Source organism: Osmia bicornis, chromosome 1 (assembly GCF_907164935.1).
Source record: "Osmia bicornis bicornis chromosome 1, iOsmBic2.1, whole genome shotgun sequence".
In the NCBI taxonomy this organism is placed as follows: Eukaryota; Metazoa; Arthropoda; class Insecta; order Hymenoptera; family Megachilidae; genus Osmia; species Osmia bicornis.
Genome location: NC_060216.1, coordinates 15,093,035 through 15,117,659, shown reverse-complemented (window position 1 = coordinate 15,117,659; position 24,625 = coordinate 15,093,035). Strand labels below are relative to the sequence as shown.

At 40.3% G+C, this 24,625-nt stretch overlaps 3 protein-coding genes across 8 annotated transcripts; 2 read left to right on the top strand and 1 right to left on the bottom strand.

Annotated features, from left to right (window-relative positions):
- Positions 1–382: 382 nt before the first annotated feature.
- On the bottom strand, positions 383–18,532 carry LOC114883152 (mediator of RNA polymerase II transcription subunit 13). Of its 6 annotated transcripts, none has more exons than XM_029200653.2 (17): positions 18,449–18,532; positions 12,188–12,518; positions 10,048–10,216; positions 9,786–9,931; positions 9,267–9,696; positions 8,342–8,491; positions 6,903–7,470; positions 6,616–6,822; positions 4,818–6,527; positions 4,408–4,744; positions 4,035–4,333; positions 3,745–3,936; positions 3,261–3,611; positions 2,834–3,172; positions 2,207–2,491; positions 1,745–2,016; positions 383–1,586 (listed from the first exon to the last, which is right to left on the bottom strand). In XM_029200653.2, exons 1-17 carry the CDS (start codon positions 18,515–18,517, stop codon positions 1,454–1,456), a joined length of 5,988 nt encoding a protein of 1,995 aa, XP_029056486.1. In that variant the 5' UTR covers positions 18,518–18,532; the 3' UTR covers positions 383–1,453. The 6 variants fall into 6 exon arrangements, with proteins under 6 accessions (XP_029056486.1, XP_029056487.1, XP_029056488.1 ...); XM_029200654.2 differs by having other exon boundaries at positions 3,267–3,611; XM_029200655.2 differs by having other exon boundaries at positions 3,261–3,578.
- LOC114883163 lies at positions 18,513–21,917 on the top strand. The gene is made up of 5 exons (XM_029200689.2): positions 18,513–18,824; positions 18,946–19,055; positions 21,131–21,333; positions 21,507–21,626; positions 21,715–21,917. Exons 1-5 carry the CDS (start codon positions 18,516–18,518, stop codon positions 21,846–21,848), a joined length of 876 nt encoding a protein of 291 aa, XP_029056522.2. The 5' UTR covers positions 18,513–18,515; the 3' UTR covers positions 21,849–21,917.
- Positions 21,918–22,003: 86 nt separating this feature from the next.
- On the top strand, positions 22,004–24,557 carry LOC114883165. Its single transcript, XM_029200691.2, has 8 exons — positions 22,004–22,252; positions 22,320–22,475; positions 22,543–22,848; positions 22,915–23,082; positions 23,152–23,354; positions 23,426–23,597; positions 23,658–23,817; positions 23,873–24,557. The coding sequence occupies exons 1-8, from the start codon at positions 22,181–22,183 to the stop codon at positions 24,283–24,285; spliced, it is 1,650 nt and encodes a 549-aa protein (XP_029056524.1). The 5' UTR covers positions 22,004–22,180; the 3' UTR covers positions 24,286–24,557.
- The last annotated feature ends 68 nt before the right edge of the window (positions 24,558–24,625 follow it).

Below are 24,625 nucleotides of genomic sequence, written 5' to 3'. Positions count from 1 at the left end.
ATCGCGTGAAATGAGGTATATAATTATATATACACATAAAACTGTATTTCGTAATATTAATATAATAATGGTAATAATAATAATAATTAATAATAATTAATAATTAATAATAATAATCCCAATAATGATGTTCTACCCAGATAATAAATACTATAGATACAGTGTGAGTGTGGTGTGTGAGTAAATTAACCAATTAATTTTATAAGGGGGAGAGGATTAGGGGTTGCTATGTACAAGTCATATTTGTACTATGCGACTGACGCAATTAGCCACCATTGGCTTCCATTCAGACGCGCCCTGTATTCTCATCTCTTGTGTCTTTTATTTCTTTTCTTTTTTTTTCATTTGCTCGTTTGTCCGTTAAATAATTTTTTTTTTCTTCTTCCTAAATTGCAGCAGGAACAAACCCTCTGTGTTCTCCGCTTTTTTTTTCATCCCTCAGCTCATTCTCAATTATCTAATTATCATCTCGGCGATGTCTCTCATTTGATAAATTATTTAAAAACAATATTTTACACTATTAATGTATGTATAATATATAGAGGTCACCTAATTCGAATAAAATTTGTCAAACAGCATCGAAAAATTGCGCTAACGGGTCCAGGAAACATGATAACAGTGACCCAGTGCCGCGCGGAGCATAATATAATTATAATATTATAATAATTGTCGTACTTATCTCACACCAGGGGCTTGTACGAGGCATTTCATATTTTTTTTTTTCGTTTACTTGTAAAAAAGAAGTATCGCCTCCCTTTCCGTTCTTCTTCTCATTTATATCATCTATATAAAATTAAAAAACAACGTAATATCATTTTATATTACTTCGTCGTTATTAATAATAAAAGCTTTGTACAAAATTCAATTTACAATTAAAAACGTTTTGGTTACGTAATTTTCTAGAGATTCTGATTCGTAATTGAACTATCTACCGATAGAGAGGCAATCGAAAGGTAAACTTCTTTTAACGCGCTCTCTTATTTTGTTTCCCCGTTTTTTTTACACGCATCTCTCTCTTTAGTTCTCTCAGTCTCTCGCATGCAACATTTAACTTTCATTCTCGTCAGACTCCATTTTGGTATGCGGCAATTATATATGGTCGATAATCGTTGTGATTATTGGTAAAACATAAAGTACAATCCATTCGTTTCTTTTTCTTTTTTTTTCTCCACCTATTAAATTACAGAAATAGAAAAACTTTAACTATCGGGTCTGTATTACTAAGTCGCGAGGTGAAAAAAGAAAAAAAGAGAACCCGAGTTACGCATTCGGAGGATCTTTAATCGAAGGATCGTTCTTTCCCGGTTATCCAGAGAAGCTGAGGGGTCTCTAATATACAGTTGAAGACGGATGTAGGAAACCAGTTGCTCTCGTAAAGCCCCAAGTGACGGTATTGGTAAAGGAGTGCGTGAAAGAGGTGCACATACTGCACTACGAAGAAAGAGGGTGTGGGTCAGACGAGAGCTGCCGCCGCATGGTAGAGCTGCATGAGCGCTTGCACGTGCACTGGTAAGCAGGATAGACGATCCTTCGTGTTCGCATCCACTGCGAGCCACGATAATGCATTGTATCCCTCCAGTACGTATCTGAAAGGTACCAACAATAAATATACTGATCAATTGAAAATTTTACTTGAACAAAATATTTCTCGATCACAATCAATGACTTCCTGATTACTTAAGAATAATTATTTTATAAATTTTTTTAAACCGAAATTTCAGTGTATTAAGGCATTGACATAAACCTGAGCACATCGGTGGTATACTGCGAGTCTAATGGATGAGCAGTGAGCGCACTTTGTTGTTGCAACAGATCGTCACTATTCTGCTGTATTGCTGGACTATGCAAATGTAAGGCATTCTTCAAGAACACGGGGCAAACACCCTCAAGATGAGGACAAGCTGACCAAAACCATGGTGGCATTCGTCCCGTCGGTGCAGTAGATACTAGATAACCAAGAGCAAGTGGTTGCTGTAATAGCGTTCCAACTTCCTCTGCCTGTTCAGCAACTGCTACCTATTAATTCAAAGTATTATGGTCAAATTATATATTATTCTCTGACACCACACTGTACCATGTATTAAGAAAATTTTAAGTTGCATTAGTGAGGTAAGATGTAATTTCTGAGGGTTAAATAACACAAAGTGAACTATTTCAGGAGAATCTTTGTTAATGTTTGCAAGCGTTTAAATTAATGTTAACTTACTCTTGGTGTGTTGCTACACGGAAACGGACTACCAGGACCATCGTGATTTCCTAAACCCGATCCACCACCATCTCCACCCAGTGGGGATCCTTCGGGACGATGCGGACTACCACCAGGGCTCTGTCCTCCACCAGCGCCAGCCTCCGGCCACACACTGAAGATATCGTTGAAGTCTCCCATACCTTCTATACCTTCGGGCATATCATCGTTCAGCGCTGAGAATAGTTCATCGTCTCCTAATTCTGGTCCGTTAATGTGTTGCTCTTGAAATGCAGTCTGTGATGACTGTATCAAAGAAGAAGATTTGTCTTGTAAAATCTTTTAATGAATGTATCTCAAAAATAAATGAAAATAAAGAGTTGTACTACTTTAACACAGGATTATCTTTTAAATTAAGATTACTAGATTAATAATAATATACAAATAATATTCTCACTCGTTTTATAAGAAAAATAATAAGAACTTATGAAACACAGTAAAACGTCGATTAAAGAAAATGTAAAAGAAATAATATAATTAAAAAAGTCTAGAAACGGTAATAATACTCATTTCCCAAGAACTAATGAATTTTCATTAACTGACATTTTATCGTGCTCCGCGCTAGGCTGATAATTGAACACAATTTACCTGAGTGGTAGCAGATGTGGGAAAGACGAGAATATGAGTACATGTAACGTCTTGTGGTGTGGATAATTGGCAGTTTACCGACGCCTGGCTAAATCTCTCATCGGGTGTGAATTGGTCAGCCATCAGCCTAAGAGTGGAATCTGGTTCAAGGGAAACTAAACAGGCGCTAAGCACGCAAGGTGCCGCCGACGGATAAAGAAGACTACACTGGCCGCATATTTCCTTCAGATGTTTCGAAGCTTTTAAAAGGGCTTTTCTAGATAACAACCAACTCCAACCTTTCAATTCTCCATGACCGATCCGACCCACGCGACCTACTACTAACCTCCACGGTTGTACCTAAAATAATAAATGAAAAAAGTCATCCGTTTCAGAATAATTTTCAACGACTCTCTCATTTTTATTACGCCGGACGGTTTTAACATACACTTACACCTTGGGACATCACTCCAAGTATGAAATCCATTAACTTTTGCAATCCGATTCGTCTGGCCGAGGCGCGTTTCCTTCTCTTCCTGTTCGGTATGTCGATGTTGATGGTAGCCGTTTCGAATATCTCGCCTCTGTCGTCGGTAGCGACTGCGAGTAACCAAGATTGATCCTCACTTAGGCAGTAGCTAAGATAAAGAACAGCGCATTCCTCCGGTCCGGCGATCCCAAACGATTCCGGTGCTTCGCTCTTGGCCCGTAGCGGGGCCAACACGTAGGCGGGTGCGTACAGTCGGTACGGTGCTCGATTCCGTTCCTGATGTATAGTTGCAACAGTATTACGACAAGACTGAAAATAATTTATTCAACGCCTGTTCTATACTACTTCTGTCGTTTCAGTTATAGAGAGAGAGAGACACAAGCAAATACAGTTGCGAAGGGATCCATCGAATATACTAGATATACAGAAAACGGAGTCTTACGTCTTTACTCTTAAGGAAAAGATCCGCGGCAGCAGCGGTACCAAAGCCGGTTAGACTTTTTACCGTGGAGTTATGGTTCAACAATCGTCGACCCTGCAGAAACACGTTTAAAGCTAAGGCTCTCATCTCGTCCTGTATCTTGCGCCTTTCCCTAGCTCGCCCTAACTCCATTATACTTTCCAAGGATATTAACTGGGGACAAACACAGAGAACACGTTAGAAAGCTCGTCTACACTATTTTTCTTAGTCGACAGATAATTATGCGACGAAGGATTAATGTTTTCACTCACCTGAACGTTGATATTCGACCTAATGTTTTCAGGCATACTATTGACCGCGGCCGAGTATGCACGTAACAATGCTAGAATTGCGAGTCTTCGACGATCAGGATCTTCGGGGCCTCCTAGGGAGAACGGTTCTACTAGATAAACAACGACAGCCGGAGGTTCGACTTCCTCTTCGTCTGGACCCGACGTGGTATTAGTGGGTATCGTGGCAGTTTGAGAAGTTGGTGTCGTATTACCGGTATTAGAATTTGTATTTGTTGCGGTGTTCGACGATGGAGTTTCGCTTCTGGGATTTTCTCCCTCTGAAAATTTCACATTATAAACAATTACAACATCTGCTAATATTTGGCAAGACGAATAAAAATTGATAACGTACCAACAGATTCAGGTTTGGTGGTCATTACGTCAGGCGTGGCAGGCATCGTGTCGGTAACAGGTATAGTTTGCTGTTGTTGTTGCTTATTGATCGCCTGCGAATCTCCAGGATCTAACAAACTTCGATCTTGTATAACTTGCGTTAAATACGGGGCTAATCGATGATTACAGACTTGAGCGTATAATCGCAACAGTTCTCCCAATTGATTCTCTCCTAAAAGTTTAAACCAGTCGTCTATAGGTTGTTTTGTTTGCTTCTGCACGGATGATTTCCCTACGCGAAGAATGCCATCGCGCAGTGCTTTCGAGATAGGTGTATGCCTTCCTAGCCGACAGATCTGAAGAAACGCAACAGAATTTTATATAATTGAACGAGAAAGAAAGTATGTATGACATAACTGTTTCACTTACTTCGTACGTGGTTGATAGTTCACGGAAAAACGATTTCACTTTATTGACGACACAGTCGCTGTCCGGAGCGACGACCACGTAGGCGACGTCCCTGGGCCCGGCGTATGGTTCCAGAAGTAATTTTTCCCAATAGCTCAACGCGTAAGGAGACAAGGATAGCCAGTCGCGATCGTAACCGACAACCAACGCGGGTATCGGTTGAGGTTCGCAGCGATCGTCGGTACCGCGTCCGGCTAAACGATGGAACTGCCTCCAGGTAAGAGGACCCGCAACGGTGTACGGTGCCTCCCACATACGCGTGGTACATTTCTTCTGTACAGCGTCTTGCAACAGAGGTTGCAGAGCCCTCATCATTCTTACGATATCACCACTACACTGAGGACCTTTAGCTCTGAGGAACACCCATCGATGCACACCGTTCACGCGATTAGTCCTCTCGTTATGGGTACCGTCGATTTTACCCTGATCGAGGGCCGCCAACGACACTTCGTTCCCGTCGTTGAACTCGAGGGTATTCACTGTTGGCGCGAGCATCGGGTAACTCTTCATCGCCGCGTAGATCCTAGACGCTCTGTACAGGCTGCTCGCGGAACTCTGCACGATCAGACATTGTTCTCTGAGTAATTCTAACACGTTAGGCGGTATCGCGTCTAAACCTTCCGATGTTTTCCCACCACCGCACGCGACAGCTACCAACGACGCTTTCTTCTTCTCCGAGGGATCCTCGGCGATCCCGGTGATCTCCATCTCGTCCTCGAAGAAGAGACCAGCTTTGTGTGCCAACCGTCGATTCACAACCGCGCTAAATCCGCAGCTGCATCTGATCTGATCGTCGTCCTGGTACAAAGCACCGGCCGACCACGAGTGGGTCAGATACACCCCGGCATCAGCGCCTTTGATGTTCCCGACGACTTTAGGACCCGCGTTACACACGCAAAGGCTGCAACTGTCGAAATTGTGGTCGCGAAAAATGTTGAGCGCTGTATCGCCCAATAGGATATTCACTATAAGAGAGTTCGATTCCGGTGCACGTGCGGGCCCCGGCGTGTCCGCCTCAATACTGTTCAGGTTTTTGTTCAAATACGACGAAGTGGTCGAGGTTGCAGGACTCGGTTGGTCGTACGGCGGCGGCGGTGGTCGTCCGGTGATGGTCGCCGAGCGATACGGCGCTCCTAATGGCGCCGGGCTTGGCGGTGGTTGTTGCTGAACCGAGCCAGGTCTGGTTGGCGGTAGCGGTTTATCTGTATTGTTGGAAGTAGGATTGCACTGCCAAGAAGGTCTGTACACGCAGTGCGACGGCAGTGTAACGGGCGGTAAAGATTGGCTGGGTAAATTTGTTAAAGGAGCATACTTGGAAGAACCAACCATTTTACAGATCGCCGCCGGTTTGAACACGTACGACCAATCGTCGATTGGCTCTTCTTGAGGGGATCCCATGTTTGGATAGATGTCAGGGAGATGCCTGAGTGGTCGTTGAGGTACAGAAAGTTCCGTCTGGTCCATCAATGGGTCGCTTAACGGGCAAGGCGAAGCAACCGGATTATGCTCGAGTGACGGTGGTGTAGGAAACATTTTTGAAAGTTCTTCTGGTCTTAACACTCCTACACCTCTGTTATTGTGTCTGTTGTTCGCGTCTACTCTAGTTTCTTCGTGTAATCCACTGGATCTATTCGACTCCGGCGGGGTTTGTACTTGAGGCTGGTTCATGTTCTGCGAAAAGAAAGTATTTTCGTGTTATTTTTAGTACCGTATATTAAATATGAAAAAAAAAAAGAATTAAGGAAAAACGGGAACGTACAGTTTCGTCGCTAGAAGTATCAGGATCGGAATTGTCAAAAATTTGGTCTAAGTCTTTATAGGATGCCTGAAGACCTTCGCTGGTATATAAAGATCCCGGCTTGGTAGGATCCTCCCTTTGCCGTCTAAGTCCATCGACGTTTGTACCGTTTTCTTCACCTGTCGCGTCAAACTCGTAAGGATCCGATCTTCTTCCAATGCAATCTCCCTATCATAGAACATCAATAAAATAAGCGACAGGCAAAAGCAACTGATTTCCATGAAGAAAAATAAGGACAAATCACTTACAACACCGACATTTGGTTCTTGCTTAATTTCTAATTTTGGAGTCTGAGATTGTGGAGCCTGAGAATTCATCGGTGGATACAATGTGTTACTCCGCACGTTAACCGGACTGTTATTCGATTCCTTAAAACGTTTCACAGGATGATTGAGCCATGCTTCTTGCGTCGAATAATCGTATAGCCAAGGTAACGACTGTTCGTTTTCTAAATATATATCCTCACATTCTCTAGAGGCTAAAACTGGTCGTTTTAATGTTGGTCCAGGTGCTGGACTATGTACTTGGTTATTGCATGCAGAAGAGGTTGACTTTGGCCCTTGAGATGGTGTTAACGGTGGGGCAGTATTTGGGTGACTGGGTGGTGGTTGAGGACTGAGAGTAGGCATTGTTGGCTCTGCTGGTGGAACCGATGCTGGCTCGGAATGTGGAGTTGGAAGAGGCGAAGGTGCTGGGGAACCTGGCGAGCCAACCGATGGTACTGGTAGACAATCTCCTCCTGTTGGTGGTCCCCTCGAATAAGAAGGAGGCCCTCCCGGCGGTGTACTTGGCGCTTCTGTTCTGTTCAACACAGACCTGTTTAAACGAAAATACTAATTAGATCGTTTTAAAACTTAATCGATACGTAACTGATATTCGATAAGCTGATTCATGCTTAATTAAAAGAAATATGATGAAAGCATAACTACCACCATGAGTGCCTTTCATGATACTATTTATCTACAACCATCCCACTATTAAAGATAGTTATCTGAGAGTGTCACGATATATTAGAAATTAATGGGCGATGTTAAGATTGTGAATAACATGTTCGAATGCAACACTGATATGAACAGGTAAACTAATAAGAGAAATAAAAGCTGCAGAAGTTTGTGCTAAAATACATGCGAAACATTCTGTATGGAAAATAAATATTGATCAATGGAAGGAACATGTATTTGTCTATGATGTTGTTACGATACGATTTTATCATCTATAACTGAGAAACGAAATCACTTTGTGTGTATGTATGTCTGTGACATTTTTGTGATTTTTATGGTATTTTTATCACAGCGAGAATATACTTACTACAGCTTACCATTAGTAAGCTCGCATACATAATACATTCCATTAACACTGATATTAGTTGCTTCTTTCCAACAGCGAAAAATGAATGAAATTCACTTTGTTCGCTCTTTTTTTCTTAAGTTAATATTCTCAGCCTCTCCCTCGGCAAGAAGTAAGGAAAAAAACAAAAATTGTACAATGATGTTTTGATTAATGCGTTTGTACGTGCAATTAGATTTAGTTACTCGTATGACTAGATGGTGGAGCCTCCAGAAGCGATGTGAATTAAACGTTATGACATCATAACGATCGTATGAAATTAGCATTATTGCGGGTGATTAATTAAGATGAAAATAAAGATTCTCTGGTTGATATATATATCGGGGCAGAAATTACCCACCTGGGGGCATTAGCAGGGACAGAGGGGCAAGCATCCCACTGGGTGGTAGAGCGTCGATGAAACGGTACGACCCTCCGTCCACCTTTATCTACTCTCTCCCTCTGAACCTGAGAGGAGGCCAGGCTCTTCCAACCCCCGGGGGTCGTATACCTGCAACCGACGTATTTAATATCTCGTTTTTTCATATGCTCTACTTAATTATACATTCTTCTGATTTCGCTAACAATCTCAAATAGAAATTTTTCTTTAATCTGCGCTTAAATTTTACTATTAACATTTCTATTATTCTTAAAACCTAAATTCTTTTCATTTTCCTTCTTGATTTCAGGTTTATTATAATCAACTTACCGTTTACTATTCGGATGAAAGATAATCTTACTCTGTTTTGTGGTAGTTTTAAATATAGGCAAGTTCTGTTGTATAAATAAAAGAAACAATCGCATTCGCGCCATCCTTAAAAACTAAATTTACATGCATATATAATATTGCAGCAGGCATTAATCAAATTACCACCTGTACTGTAACAATTGAAATAATCTACTTTTCATAAACTGTGCTCTATAACATGCAGACAGAATAAATAATAATTGTGGGACATTACTATTCTAAATATCGTCAGGTAAACATAGAATGCAGTCGAAGAAAATAAATGTTTACTGCTACACTTAATATAAATGTGCAAAGGAAATAGTACTTTGAGGTCTAACGATAAACCAGTACATTCTGTACGTTTACTTCCGTACATTTAATATTCTAACAGTGAACATAACTATTGTTATTACTACTACGACCGTTACTGCACTGCGGTATCTGAAATTTTCTACTCCACCAATGTATCATTAAGTATAGAAATGAATTTGAGTAGCGGCGCAGTGCAGTAAGAGTTAACAATTGATTAGTAGAAATAAGTGGAAAAATGACTTACTTGGAACAGGTACAGGAAGACTTTTGCGTTGGATCGATGTACGTCCAGGTTCCAGGCTCTGTGGAAGATTCTGTCTTGGAAGCAGAGATCGGCGAACTCAAAGTACATTCAGCCCATACGCGTTCTGGTAATTCGGTAGCTGCTCGCAATTCTTGCTGACCTAAGAGAGGGTGTTCGCAACTAGCAGGGCTATTTGGCGGAGAAAGAGGAGCATCAGGTGGAGTGTCGTCCATATCTGTGACCAGGACATAACAAGAAGGATAACGCATTCGAACACCGCCAACTAGCACTTCCACCAGAGGCGGTAGTCCTGCCTCGACGTTACTGCCATTGATCGGATAAAAGTGTTTCCATTCTTCGAGAAGTTGACTGTCGGTCCGTCCCACTGAACCGGTTAACGTGCCTGCTAGTCCGTAAGGAGCTAGAATCACTGTAATAAAATTAAGTAATTACTACGTTTGGCAATTTTCAACCTACCGTACCTTAATTATATCATTCTCCTCGAATTACCGCGGTTACCTTTAACGCCAGATTGGGAGGTTTGGGTGCGTTGCAAACAAGTTCTCGTGAGATGCCGTACGGCAGGGTGCTGCCTGACATCCACGCTCGCGCATACAGTGCTCTCTCCGTGAACAAAGAATGCAAACGAGAACGACAAGTGACTACTGTAAACGATAATCAAATTATTTTATATTAATACATCCGATAAGTTATCGTTTAATTGATTCGGAACAGCAACAGGTATTGTATCGGAGAAGAAAATGAAATGGAATAAACATACCTACTGCAACGGTGTTTCTCGAATCCATCATAAGGTTGTACGAACCACTTTCCTAAGCGAACGAAATCACGAGATAGTAAGCACCGTTCTATCAAGTTATGCAGAGCCTTGAAAAGAAGTGACCGGCACTCGTATGATAATCCGCTTTCCCAAGAACCTTGTTCACTTTCTGTAATCATAATGAACATTTCAATTATCTTTCTTGATAAGTGTAACCGTGGATCAGAATCTAAAGTAGTAATATTAAAATAACCTTACGTATTGTTACTAAAAAAAAAAGCTCGAGGCGATTTTCATATCGAGCGATTATAAAATTTTTTTTTTTTTTTATGAGTTTGCTGTAGGCGTTGCAATGATTCATATGATCAAATGTTTATAGTATAAATTCCCCATTGGAATCGGGACGATTCTTGTTCTAGAAGCATACAAATTTTCTACCGTTTTCCCGCGATCTACTTTCTTCGACGAATCGAGGCGATGCCTATTCCAACCGGTCGAAAGAAACGGCTGATTCCACCGTGAAAGTAACGCAATTCGAGTATAAAGTTACGACGAGTCACGTAGACGACAGGCGGTTCGTAGAAGACAACAGAAACGTTGACCGAGAAAACACGAAAAAATTCTGACCGTACTTTGATTTCACCTTACTCCGCATTAGAATAAACAAAATACAGAGATACAATTCGATGGTACATCAATTTAAAGCACAAAGTATGATGAAAGCGATCGCATAAATGTTTCATTAAAATTCTTACTTAGAGCAAACAATGAACTAATTATTACAGAATGAAATTTTTCAAACGGAAATAATGATAATTCTCATGCTTCGGAGGTGTTAATATATAATCATGAATAATCCTGCCTTAAAGAAATCACTGAACACGATCATAACAGTTTGAAAAGCGAAAGTATCATAAGAAGAAACGAAGGTGGCTTAAAAGCGTTGCTTTCGATTTTCATTATACGCTCAAAGGATGAGCGTAAATTTTTCAATAAATACGTCAATCTTAAGGATTTCAAACTTGAAGAGTTTACACGCAAAGACTTTCTCTCTCTAATACTCCCATTTCCCCGAGGAAAGTCTCCCATGCCCGGTACTGTACAATAATGCAACCTTGCGTTACGCGTCACCGACAAGTACCATACGCAAAATTGAATAAACCTGTCATCCGTTTTGGACCGTTCAAACGTTGAACTCGTTCGGAAGTAACGGTTCGCCGGTTGGTTCTGCAATTGGTGCATTCCTTGCGGTGCACAATCATGGAAGCTCGCGTTGCATCGCGGCGAGTTGCAGACAAGTAGCCATGGTTCAGCGACCCTATACTGAGAAACACGGTCTAGCTTGCGTTACCGCTTTGCTCGCCACTGAACACCTTCTTTCACCGAAACAAAAGCGTACGAGATTCCCTGCAACGTTCGCCACAATAACGGCGACCGGTGCTTTCAATTCGCGTATCGTAGAAAAATTCAGCAATAAACAGTTGATCCGAGTTATTAACCCCTTGACATACAAATAAAACGAAATTTGATGCGCCTGAAAAATACTATTACATTTGGCTCGACTGAACATTTATGTGCAAGCTTAGAAACAGAACATTTTATTTTGAAATTTGCATTGCTATATAACATTTAATCAGTGCAATAATTAAGTAAGAATTCAATTAAGAATTCAATTGTATGTCAAGGGGTTAAGCTACTATGAAAATTTAATTGAAATTTTGATGTATCAAGGTAACAATTACAATTGAAGGGTTCGTAACAAGAACCTTATATTTTTGTTACGAGCCTTTCAATTTATATAAACCAATCAAGCATTTCAATATCTCACATGGCTATCTTGTCAATCCTGTTTATTCTTCTTTTACTTCTTCCTCTCCTCCTCCTTGCAACCTCATTCAAAACTTTATCTTCACTGACTTCACACTCATACTTCGTCACATTCATTCTTCCAATTAACATAGCGATCGGCGGTATTCATTCTTATACTTTATGGACTTTCACAGCGAATACTGTAAATAATTTAACAGAATATTTAGAGAAACATAGATTAAGGTATACAGAATGGAACGTTGACGATGAATGGGCGAGAAGCAGTCAGTGAGATTTAATAAAAAAATATATAAAAAATTATCTTTCTTACCACACGCAATGAGTTCTGGTGACACGAGACCGGAGAGATCGGGTTCCTCGCCGTACCAGAAGATCCAGAGTTCCTTCGCGGCGGTGAGGGAAAGGGAAGGTGCGGGCGAGGGTGCGATGCCCAGGTCGAAGATACCAGCTCCGGTTGCCGAGGCGGTTGCCGGGCCGGAGGTGGCCGGCGTAGCGGCGACACGCCGCCACACGCAGAGAATGTCACCCGCGAGGCACCGCGAGAAGCTCGAGAGCACCGGGTCCTCGAGGGGGGTTCCCCCGAAACCGCCGGCTACTTCGCCCCACACGAGCTTCCTCCATTTGATGCCGCAGAGGTCCGTCTGCGAATAAAATAGCCATCGTCAGGGTAGCATTAAAAGAGCACCGGTACTTGAGTAATTTCAATCGCGTAGGGGTAACTTTAATGTCAACCGGTGTTAAGGTCGATTCAAGGTTAATTACAGTTTTTTAAATGTCAGGAAACAGTACGCCTGATTTTCTTAACTTATAAAAATAAAAATTTAACAAACTCCTAAAAATACAAATATTATTTGTTTATAAACAGTCGAACGTTAGGGTAGGGAATTAGCGAAGATAGAGTAGGGATTGCAGGGAACGTATCGAACATTCGTCGCGACCATTGAGAAAGGTCGGTCCTTGAACTTTCGCCACATTCTATTTCCATTTGTCACGCAACGTAACAAATCGTTGATTTAACCGTGAGCAATAGGATTCACCCTTAATTGGCTATTAGAATGAAAAGGATGCATTAATGAAAAAATTTTATAAATAATTAAAAATTTAAATGTTATAAGAAGCATAATTTACGTTTCATTATTGAATTGTTTAAACTCTACATCGTATATCATTTTGTCTGTTGCATCGGAGCTTCCGAAACGCCAATGAACTTCTGTTCGATAACACAAATACTACAGTTGCAATCCAGTTACGTCCAAGGTCGGCGTCTAAAGAAAATGCCTTATCTCAGTGAACGAGAGTCCATTCACCTTCTACCGATATCTCGACTGCACCTGATTCGTATATTTTTTTCTAGCTCCCGTGCGGTTAATCGATATTTTTCGAGAATCGTCAACGTCCGATTGTCGATTGCAAGTGTAGTCACGGCGCATCTTTCGAAGCGCGTCGTTACGATTCACGCATGCGCAATAATCATTTTCGCGCAAAAATTACAGTCAAAGTAAAAATTAATCGATTGTTTGTTAAAAGTCTTAATCTACAAGTATTTGATACTTATCGATAATATTCTTCCTCGGAAAGCCTACCGTGTTCCCTATCGTACGGAGTAATTGAAAAATATGTAATCAAACATGCATCGTATAAGAATTTGTAATATCTAATCTTGACGTTTCTTATTATTTACAATGTTACAATTCTATTTGATATCAAAGTTTTAACTATCATTGATAAAAATCTTGTTGAAAATAACGACAACAATGATAATAATGCAACAGGGTAGACAAACTGTGAACATTATCTTGTTATTTAGTACAATGTTTCATGCGCAGCGGCGCCACCATAAACAAGTCTGTCTGTCGTATGGCGCCACAATGTGTCTGTCAGAGCAATAAAGGCACGCGCAGTCGCGAGCAGGTCGCGCGCTTCTCAGCCAATCAAATATGCGGATTTCCTTACGTCACATTGCCAGCTGACATAACCGGAACAAATTCAAATAAGTGCGGAAATTTAGTAGGGAGCCTTAAAGAAATCACAGAAAAACAACATTAACAGAAATAATCGTTATCCAAATTTTTATGTAGCATTGTTCAAAACAATATTTTCAAACTTCGTTCGTTCGTTGGATTTTTTCCTGACCATTATTACGAGTCGATGAAAATAGAGAATCGACCAGTTTCTTAAAGAAGAGCAAAATCGATTTCGGAAGGACGTGCGATGGCGCCTAGCGTGTCGACGCGACGAAATAATCGGTGAGCAAAGGCGCACGTCGTAACGCTACGGGACTGTCAAGTTGGCTGATCAATACAAGCAAGGCGACGTGCAAGGCCGCCCGCGTGGATTCAACTCGCGGATCCCCTACATTCCCTCCGTTTCATCCTGCCGTACACGTTTCTGTTTCTAATCCTTTTTTATGTGCATCCTACGTTCGAATAATTTTTTTTAGATTAAATTAAAATGTTTCCACTTTCCCCTTCCAATTCGATGTTTATTTAAATCATATTTTCCCGCCTTTTGAAACACTGCGATTCTCTTGCGAAACGATTATAATTTCCTATGCAACCGACTGTCACGCGTCGAATTATTGATGAAAGCGCAGCAGAAAGGGAACAATACCGACCGAACTGTACAATCTTACGATCTTATTCTTCTAGCGGTGCAACGTTTCGTTGCGCTCTGAACATAGGCGCACAGCTGTAAATTCCCATTTCTGTTACTGCCCTCCTTACACACGCTCGCCGTTAAAGCAGCACGAACATTACATTCGCGTGCGTAACGAAGCGGAATTCTCTTGCGTACAAGCCACTCGAAAGTGGATAGCACGCCTTTTAGGCGCGTCTTTCTTTTCTCTATAAAATCGCGCTTCCTGCCCAGTTCGTAGAACTTATTTTCCCTCGATACGCGGTAGTGGATGCATTTAAACGCGGATACATTGTGCTAGAACGGATTAATTCAATGAACTTTATCGTACCAAGGTGGATGTGTGTTTAAAGAGATGGACTCGGATATTTCAATTGATAGAACAACTATGTTTAGGGGAAAATCTCAATTGATAGTGTTATTGTATTTCGAAGATAGATCTCCCTAGGATCATTCTTGGTTTAAACGAGAGATCTACAATCTCCTTCGGTTTGATTGTTCCTATTGTTAATGGAGAAAATACGAGGAACGAGCAGAGAAACACTGAGTTATCCTCTATTATATTAGCCCGTTCTGGTGATTTCTCGAACGAGATACGCGAGGCACGCGGCTTCTTCGCCGACCAAGTCAGAGTCGGCTAGATTATGCTGAAACTGGTGCTCCGTGGCGAGAAACAGGAGAAGCCGAAGGGGCTTGACCAGCCTAGGTGAAAGCCTTGCACCGCGAGGACGTGACGTGTTAAGACTACAAGAGAGTTTACACGCCATTCGGCTTGGCTCGCCACTTTTGCCTGACCTCGGAATACCGTTCTTTCATTTTTAATAAGAAACAAGAAAAAAAAAATTATACGAGACAACATTTCTGTAGGATGAAAATTCTTTCCTAGGGATTTAGCGCTTTGCATAGGGGAAATTCGATCGAGATCTCAAAACCGTTAATCGATACCGTAACAAGCGATACCACCTGAGCGCGCGTGTTATGGCCCCGATCGGTGCTTTTCTTTTGCGTTTACGAGAATAAAGTGAAATTCATTGAGAAAAATCTACCCAACCGCTCTGGTCCTGGAGAAAATTATTTTGGTGAAAAATAACTGAAAATAACCAGCTTCTATTTTTTTTTTTTTTTCGAAACGATATTCTAAACGAATTTCAAGCAATGTTTATAATAAAAATTATACTTTCTTTTTTCAAAATAAAATCAATAGTATATCAAGTGCAAAGAAAGACAAGGTCACAACTTGACAAAGATAATATGCTGACTTGTATATTGAACGTTTATCATTACTGTCATTGAAAAACAGTCATCATTCACGAGTCAAGAGAAACAACTGAGAAATTATTTGTCATAAACATAAGGTTTCCAATAGTACAATGAAAAAAAAATATATGTATCTTTATACAGCATGTTGAAAAAAAATATCTAGCATAAAATCCCTAGTGAATTCTACAAGGCTGCGTGACTGCGTGCATTTCAATCGTTCCAAGATTCCAAGATCACGATCCCCCTTATTATTTCACTAACAGAGATCCTTCTTGTAATCCCTATTAATGATTCGTCAAATTTCGTTTGCAATATTTAAAATAATTTCTGTATCAACAGTATCCACTATTTCTTGAAGAAAATTTGTAATTAATAAAAAGAAAAATTGTTTCGTTTTCATGAAAATTAAATTAATTTTACTGATAGGTTATTAAAGAAATTAATAATTGAGATGAGAACCACTGTGGCAGAGCATTGCTCCTACCTGGCCGTTGCAGCTCGAATTTTACTGTGAATACAAAGTGACTATAAAGCTGTACACCAAAACTGCTTTCGAATTATTCTGTTCGCCTACATTTCCAAGGATTTTTTCTTTATAAAATTGTACCAAACTTCTGTATATTATCCGACGAATTGTAAATATTTTATAATAAATAATAAGAAAATATGGCATACGTAACTTAACCCAAGTTAAACCCTCCAGTTGACATTTTTAAAAAATAGAACCTCATATTTATATCAGAAGGCCAATAATTAAACAAGAATATTTGTCGAATCAAACGATCCGGAACGACAGAGGACGACGAACTGTCGAGGACGTAAACGAACTTCGTTGAGGGGGGGAAAAGCAACGAGAGGAGCCAAAACGAAAGCATAGCTTTTCCTTGCGTACCAGTGACACAACAAACGACTCGACTTTCTTGAATTTTAATCGACCACAGAAACTGAGAAAAAAAAAAAACTTGCGAAAGAAGTGATTATCTTGATGACGTCTATGTCTGGAAAATTTCCGAAAAAGAGCGCGAGATACAACTGGCTAAGTGGTAAATGGCCTTAATCACCAAGGATCTACCACTTCCCTTTAAAATTAACCAGTTAGAAGGCATTGGAAACGTCTTGGTTTAATAAAAATTTGATTTGGAAACGAACTGTTATGTAGGAGGTTCCCTGTTTTTAAGGTTAAGCTAAATTGATATAGGAAAATTTGATAAGTCCGTCCTAGGGGAAAATAAAATTGACAAGTGGCAAAGAGGAACGGTAACAGGGCTCATTCACATAGTACTGGTTGTTTTGATCGAGCGTTCGTGGGAATGCGATGCGCTGCCAGTGTAACAGAAAAATGTGTCTGTCTCGCCGTTATACCCAGCGATAAGTATGTATATACACGAGTCGCGCGCATACTGCACGGTCGAAAAGGAACGAGAAAAAGGGAGAGAAACAGCCTTTAGAAGGCTTGCATACAGGCCGCTTCTAAAATAGGTGGCCCCTAAGTCTAGAAAAATATGAACAATGTTTCGCGATCTGGATCGACAACGTATTCCAACGGGTCGCAAATGTCAACTGTCGAAACTTTCGTTATGTTGCAACGTGTTTTATCAATTCGCCGACAAACTCAAACACGTACAGTTAAATAAATACACCGATCGATGCGACGCGTGCATCGGACATTTTTTTCATCGTTCAACAATGACATTCGACGCACTTCAATTTTTTTACCATATGCTCGAAAAACGCGGCAATTTTGAATGGGTTATTTTCGTAAGCACTGACAGGACACGTAACTAGAACCGTGCACGAGACATTGTTCATTTTCAAAACATCCTGTAGACAGGTGGAGGTGTACGAAGAATCCATATACACCGTTGATCGGGTTCAACGAAAAGGAGTTCCTAGATTCGCCGGACCAGAGCAGACGACGACTTTCGAGCGGTGGAAACACAATGTCTGACACAGTTTTCTGGCTCCGTTGAAAGGCGAAAGGAATGTTACGAGAGACGATACGATTATCTGTCGAGCGAAGTAGACGAGAGCGTCTCGTATAGTTTCTAGATGGATAGTAGCAGAGTAGATGCAGTAACAATAACACAGCGCGCGCAAACGGCACGATGAAAATTCACTAGGATCGAAAATGATAAAGAGATGCAACAGCCACCGGTTAGCCCTGTTGCGAGCTCCTTAATTCTCTGACGAGTGCAGAGAGAACTCAGGGACGACATGAATCAGGAATGACATTGGCTCGTATAAACTTCAAATCTCGGTGACGCGCATATAGACGCGGATTGCGCATGTATATATGTACCAATATACGTGTACATATATGTATTTATCCACGTATAAGTGGTATGTATACACGCATGTACGATGTATATACATAGTGGCAGGATGGGAGGGGAGGGGAGTGCCGCGATACACACAACACCGACGTCGACAACGAACGATCGAGTACTGCCCACGGGAATTCTCTCTGATATATAGGTTAACCCGGCCGACTTCTTACTCGCAACGTAATGCGGTACCGTTAAACAAGTCACTAGACAACTGGCTTCCGTGTTGCGAAGCAGAATCCTTCGAATTGTCTCTTTCTGTATACACTTCGAAGTCGAAACACGATAAGTAAAAAGATATGCGCTCGGACTGGTTAACGAAGACTAGTGGGCTCTCACTGGAGATCACTCACCAGTGCGAAGAAATTCGTGTGGCAGTCCTCCAGGCTAGCGCCGTTCGTTTGATGCGACGGATGCGTCATGGCTTCTCCATCGTACGCCGTACACTCATTAGCAACACTTCTCGCGGCGGCGCGCCTCTCTCAGCCCCGAAAATCACACGGCGAGGCCGCTATTATTCGAGAACATTTAGGAGGGTTTTCACTTCTCAATGGCGACCGTAAAATGGCGGACGATGGGAAACAACAAGCGCAGCCGCCCGAGGCGCCTCCTACTGCTCAACTCGCGCAGTTCCCTTCAACGACGAGGAAGAAGATGGCGGCGCTCATCAGGCATGGTTTACTCGCGAATCCTTTTAAAAGTTCATCCACTATTCTTGTTTCAAACACGGTCAGTGTCGACACTTCACGTACACTTTTCAATCACCTTCGTTACACTACACTCCTCCAAAGGAGTGAAACTGTTTAAATCGTATAGAACGCGCACTAACCAGACCGTCGTCATTTTACAGACGAGTTTCAGATACGATGTGACGCGATTTAAGAGCTACAAGAAATCGAAACCGGTCAAAAAATCGACTCCCACTTTCGAAGACGATACCGCGTCCCTATCTACCAAAGGGTGAGTAATACAGTCAGCTTACGCACGAATTCGATCGAAATATTCGCGTTACGTCGCGTTGCTGGCCAACTGACAGAGGACACACTGCGGCCATATTGCCGTTTACCACCTCCCTTTCACATGACAACCAATGAACTGTCGTATCTGACAGCTCTCAGGGATGACACGAGGGTCCCCGGTACCCTTGCGTTTTACATGCAATTCTTTCATAAATACTCGTACAAGACTGGGGATGAAATTGTCATAACTTATCTAAACATGTTTCAATTAATAAACAGCCTATTCTTATGAAAAAAATTCGGCTCCTACAAATTGAACATTTTTCAAATTGGTGATGCATCGCGTAAATAACAAAATACATAAATGCAACGTATTAATTATTGATGTGGCGTGTATAATTAGTAGAATACTTTTGTAGAAAATTTGAAATAGCTATACTTTAAGAATCTGTGTATAATTATTGTAAAATTCAAATCAATTTCCATTTTATTAAATGACACATCAAGTTTTAGGAATGTCATTCGATTCAGATTCATGAGTATATGCAAGCTGATTTTCTTTCCATCTTTACACGTGACGTAACGTCTGCTGCCATACCCTTTTGTACCGCTATATCAGATTTTCCATGAACCAAGAGAAATCTTTCTAGCCACGTTACCTATTTCCCTTAAATGAAGTTTCTTCATTTAATTACCAATTATAAAAATAGTAAATGCACGGACAGTTTAGTTGTTGCATATTGTCATTGCCCGACTGTGCCAGTTTTCATTGAGAACACCTGTTTCGAAGAGCAAGTTTCTCCGTCCTTGTGATTAACATTGACAAACTATCGCCCGTTTCTCGTTACATGAATTGAGACGTAAGAATGAAAAAAAAAATATATATATCAAAGACAAAACGACACATACGCGTACGATTTTTCCGATTAATCGGTAGCAGCAACGTCGAGTCAGTTACATTTCTAAATAAAATCAAATAGATGCGACAGTTTCAAAGCGGAACGAAAGGTTTTCTAAAATATTAGGAACTTTCGTAGGCTACAGGGTTTTTCCACGATGCATTTCGTTCCTGGCTAGTATTGGCCATAACCGTATCCTCAGAAAATACAACTGGGGGCACCACTGTACGGTCGTTGGACATCGATCTTGTCCCCTTCTCACCCTCTTCTCTCTTTTAAGGGAAGCCTCCCTTACCGCGCTTCGTCCGGTAACCGGAGTCTTTTACACATTACGAAAAGTTTGGCGCGAGTCGTGTTGAGATAATCTACAAGAGACGATATTGATTTTCAAAGCGTGAAATCAATGGCTATCGGCAGAGATAGTCTTCGGAAAAACCATCTGGTAATGCCCGTGGTATTTTTTTATCAAAATACTTGTGTTATACTTTGTTGTTAGGTATATGAATTTTCTTCAATGAAAATTGACCAACTGTAAAAAATCAATCATATTATAAATGATATTCGAGAGAATATTAAATTTATTTCGTACTGTTTTGCCTACGTACGTCGATTGGCGTAGTTCCTGATCGATCCGCGTTCGCGGTGAAGAAAGAGTTATGAAAACAATGTTGTTTATTTACTGAAATTCATTGTTTCCGGTGTAAACATGTAGAAGAGCAATATTCATCGAAAAGAAATAAATCATGCGTTAATTAAATGTCGTTTTAGACAACATAACTTTCCATCTCGATGATTCAATTCTAACTGTCTTCGCTTCTTCAGCAGACTTTCTAAATTTCAGGAAAGTCCAGTCTGTCTTCGCAAAATCTTGTAAATGTCATTTAATCATTTATTATGATTTTATATTTTATAAAAATAATTCTTTAGAGTTTCAAAAGTCGAATTGTTTTGCGCGGTAAAATTATTGACAGTGGGCGTATTATTGAAGTACACCTTTCGGGAAGCGGAAGTGCTAGGTACTCTTCGCAAAATCGATATTTTCAACATTCGGTACAGTTGAGGTAAAAATGGACTTCCGATAAATGAAGCTACATTTTCCTAAAATTTCTTTACCGTACCTTAAATGATAATGAACAATGATAATTTTTATGAAAAATAACATTTACAATTGTTTCAGATTTCTGAGGTATCGGAAGGCATACAATCCACCGGATGATGTATCCAATCGCATAAACAAAATATGCGAGGAACAAAACATTTCGGCGAGCAACGAGACAAAAGTCAACGATCTGTTGCAGCGTTTTAATCTTTTCCTAGCGTGTGAACGAGAATTTGATCATTTATTGACCAATTCTAATTTATGTTTCATCGAAACAATTGGTAAGAAGGGTGTCCGTAGATTTTGTTAAAGTTTACGATTTATATTTTCGCTGACAATACTGCTCGATTCTCTTTCGTCATAAATATCACCAATTATAGCCGTTTTCCGGTTTCCTTTAATCATCAAGTAATTTTTTACTTTGAAAGATAATTTTATCAATATTTTGTTGCAGCCGACTTGAAAGAATATTATCAGACACCAGTCGGAAATGCGACTCCATTGGAAGCAATGCGTAAAATGGATCTGCCACCGAATTTGCATATTAATTACGATTATGTTCGATTCCATCCTGGTATGTTGTTTTCAAAATCGCGATGATATTCAAATTTCATTTTTTTTTCTTTGCAAATTTATGGAAAATAACATTGATAAAATTTCAGATACGGATACAATGTTTAATGGAAAAACAGCATTCCCAGAGAGTTCCACTTTGGTAACTGGTCTGAAATACAAGAAGAAATACCCTGGACATCAACAGGAGAATCCTTACCTGAAATATATGCTTAAGATTTAAGTATTAAAGAACATACATGTATAATTATTAAGTGTATAATTGAAATATAAATAAACCTGTTCTTTATAATGTTCTGCTTTTTGTATTAAACCTGTAATGGTTTGTAAAACACTTTGAAAGACCAGTTTCAAATGATAGTAATAACTGAAGGTAAAAAAGCTGAAAAATTTTAATCAACAAAGGGTTGAAGGTAAAAAGTCTCTAGCTTCGTTAATCGACCCATCAACGTTTACGTTAGCAACCTACCTCCAAGACGACCAGCAACCGACTTATTTACTTTGCTGTAACACAGTGTAATACATTGCACGGTAATAAAAATTTCGTGAAAAATAATGCCGAGAACTGCGAGTGCAACTGGCCTTATAGAGGCACGGATCCGACCGGTATATCGTCCTAAACCAAAGGTATTTTTCCAAAGAAATTGGTAAAAATATATCAATTAGTATTTCGTGAAAACTTGATTCGTTGCAGAAGGTGGAACTTTCAGGATCTACCAAGCCAGTACCTTTTATCCTTCGACCCTTCTCTGGTCTTTTCAATCCCTATCCTTATGGCTGCTCTGTACTGTGTAATCATCCAGCAGACTGTGAGGCGAAGGAAGTTCTCAGGCGGGCAAAAGATTCATGGGTAAAAAATGATTGCATATATTTATGATGAAGGCATATAATGTTGAATATTATGCGTTAAACCATAGGCAACTGAAGGAAAGGCTTTGCTATTGCCAGAAGAAATGGAAATGATTAGGGCGAATTTGATAGCTGCAGCTAGTGCTGTTGATACAAATGGAATAGAAGCTATAAATACAGAAGAAGCCACTGTTCCCGAGGAATTATTTCGAAAATATACCGAGACAGATTCGAGACCCTTAACTCCAACACCTACGCTTGCCAGTGGTCCTATTTTGACCAATAGACCAATCGAAGAAGAGTTTCCAGTAACTTGTAATCCCAGAGAACGTACGACATTGGTTCTGGATCTCAGGACCAAGTCACAGAAACAGGTGTTCTTATACGTTTCTCTTATTTACATGAGGATATCCTTTTTTAAAGAGAAATTTTGTTTACAGGAAAACGATACTTTTACTTGGCATGCCTTGACTTTGGAACCACCGCCGTCTCACAGAAAAACTGAGATATTTATATCCAAGCCTAAACCTTTTCGTCATCAATCACGTTTATCGAACACTCCAGTTGATGTTTCCAATTTATTCCTTACTGCAGACAACTCTGAATCGGTACTGAAGTTCACTGAAACGTAAAATATGATATCTAATATTATTTGAAGAATTTTCTGATTTGTTCAGAATTCTAGCATCAACATAGAGAGAGATCAATTAGAAAAGATAAGTAAAGAACAGCCTGCAATCGTACGTAGAAGAGGAAAACGATTACGGAAAGGAAAATGTAGAAGAGGATCAGCCTATGGACAGCAAACCGAAGTCCGTGACTTATTCGAAGCAACTGACACTCAAATATCACATATAGGAGACGCTTCCAGAAGAACATCGTTAGTTATGATTCATAACTATCGTTTGCTACCAATGGTTCCTTTATTTCTACTTATTTCTTTTTTTATAGAGTTCATACAGCCAACGGTGATTCGGAAAATCTTTCAATCTCTCCGAAGAAAAGTTCTGCGGTAACTAATACGCCTTCTACGATGCTTCCTAGTTTCTTGGAGCCGGATATTTTGAAGCACCTTTGCAGGGAATTGGATAGTGACAAAGTGGAAGCAGAATTTTCAGTTAGGGTAAGATTGTAAGCTGAATGAATTGTTTCATGGACAGTGAACTCTCGCTATTTTCTAAAGAGGAAAATCGCATTTGAAGAAGCTCTAAGAGTAAAGGGTGAAACCTATTCGCGTACAAGAAGATCTCAAACATCCTCGAACCCTGCTCTAATAAATACACCAAGAGTATTTTCTCGTCAAATGGCTCGTTTTGAAATCCTCGATAGCAGAAGTTTACGCGGTAAGTACAAGTCGAGTGAATTAATACTTAATTTCTACTTAAAATTTGTCTCCAGGATTAACGGTATTGGATTACCTCGGCAAACACGTGTTTGTCTCTACGGGAAGAAAATTAATCTTTGGTAGAGTTTTCAATAAGTTCCAAGATGATACGATAAGGGAAGTTAAAAGGATCCTGTCAAACAATATTCCAGAAGCTCTCCAAGAAGTGATTGGAAAAGCTCTGAGCGAAGAGGAAGAAAGATATTTGAAATCTCTGATCGATGAAATAAAGGAACCATTAAATTTCAGAAGTTGGTGCGGTTTATGCGCTGCAGTAGAGCGATTATTCTGTCCTCTTTCTCCGAAAGAAGTTGATCCTCCCAGTTGGCTCGAAAGAGTTGATTTTGAAACCTTAGAACGAAGACTCGGATCTGTCGAAGTGGATCCAAAGCTGGCTTTGTTCTTGAGAAAAATTCGTGATAAATAAAATTCATTGGTACTATCGTAGGCGTTTAGTGGAAGGGGGAGAGGGTTTTAGTCTCCCCGGGGACCGCTAGGTGGCGGCGGAGATAATGGGGACCAGTGTTCTCGCTGGCGGTCGTCTGACATGCAGTTCAAATGTATAGGAATTTCGAATTGCGGTATGATAGGTGTCTGGGGCAGGGATCCGTCTGTTGTCTGACAGTTTTTCCTCCCCTCTCCTACACTATATTTTTCAGTTCTTCTATGTAAGTGTCGTCGGTAATGTACTGAAACCTTTTTAATCTGTAACACAGAGCATGCAGTAAAAATAAATTTAAATAAATTTGTGGCAAAATTTTTACTAT

What these genes read in the sequence shown, in the direction of transcription:
- LOC114883152 (XM_029200653.2), bottom strand. Translation starts at nt 18,517, where the DNA reads ATGACGCATCCGTCGCATCAAACGAACGGCGCTAGCCTGGAGGACTGC. An exon ending in AACTATCAACCACGTACGAA is followed by an intron (nt 4,745 to 4,817) that starts GTAAGTGAAACA and finishes GCGTTTCTTCAG; the next exon opens with ATCTGTCGGCTAGGAAGGCA. An exon ending in TATACCACCGATGTGCTCAG is followed by an intron (nt 1,587 to 1,744) that starts GTTTATGTCAAT and finishes GGTACCTTTCAG; the next exon opens with ATACGTACTGGAGGGATACA.
- LOC114883165 (XM_029200691.2), top strand. Translation starts at nt 22,181, where the DNA reads ATGCCGAGAACTGCGAGTGCAACTGGCCTTATAGAGGCACGGATCCGA. An exon ending in GACGCTTCCAGAAGAACATC is followed by an intron (nt 23,355 to 23,425) that starts GTTAGTTATGAT and finishes CTTTTTTTATAG; the next exon opens with AGTTCATACAGCCAACGGTG. An exon ending in AAGCAGAATTTTCAGTTAGG is followed by an intron (nt 23,598 to 23,657) that starts GTAAGATTGTAA and finishes TATTTTCTAAAG; the next exon opens with AGGAAAATCGCATTTGAAGA.
- LOC114883163 (XM_029200689.2), top strand. Translation starts at nt 18,516, where the DNA reads ATGGCTTCTCCATCGTACGCCGTACACTCATTAGCAACACTTCTCGCG. An exon ending in CTATTCTTGTTTCAAACACG is followed by an intron (nt 18,825 to 18,945) that starts GTCAGTGTCGAC and finishes GTCATTTTACAG; the next exon opens with ACGAGTTTCAGATACGATGT. An exon ending in GCGTCCCTATCTACCAAAGG is followed by an intron (nt 19,056 to 21,130) that starts GTGAGTAATACA and finishes CAATTGTTTCAG; the next exon opens with ATTTCTGAGGTATCGGAAGG.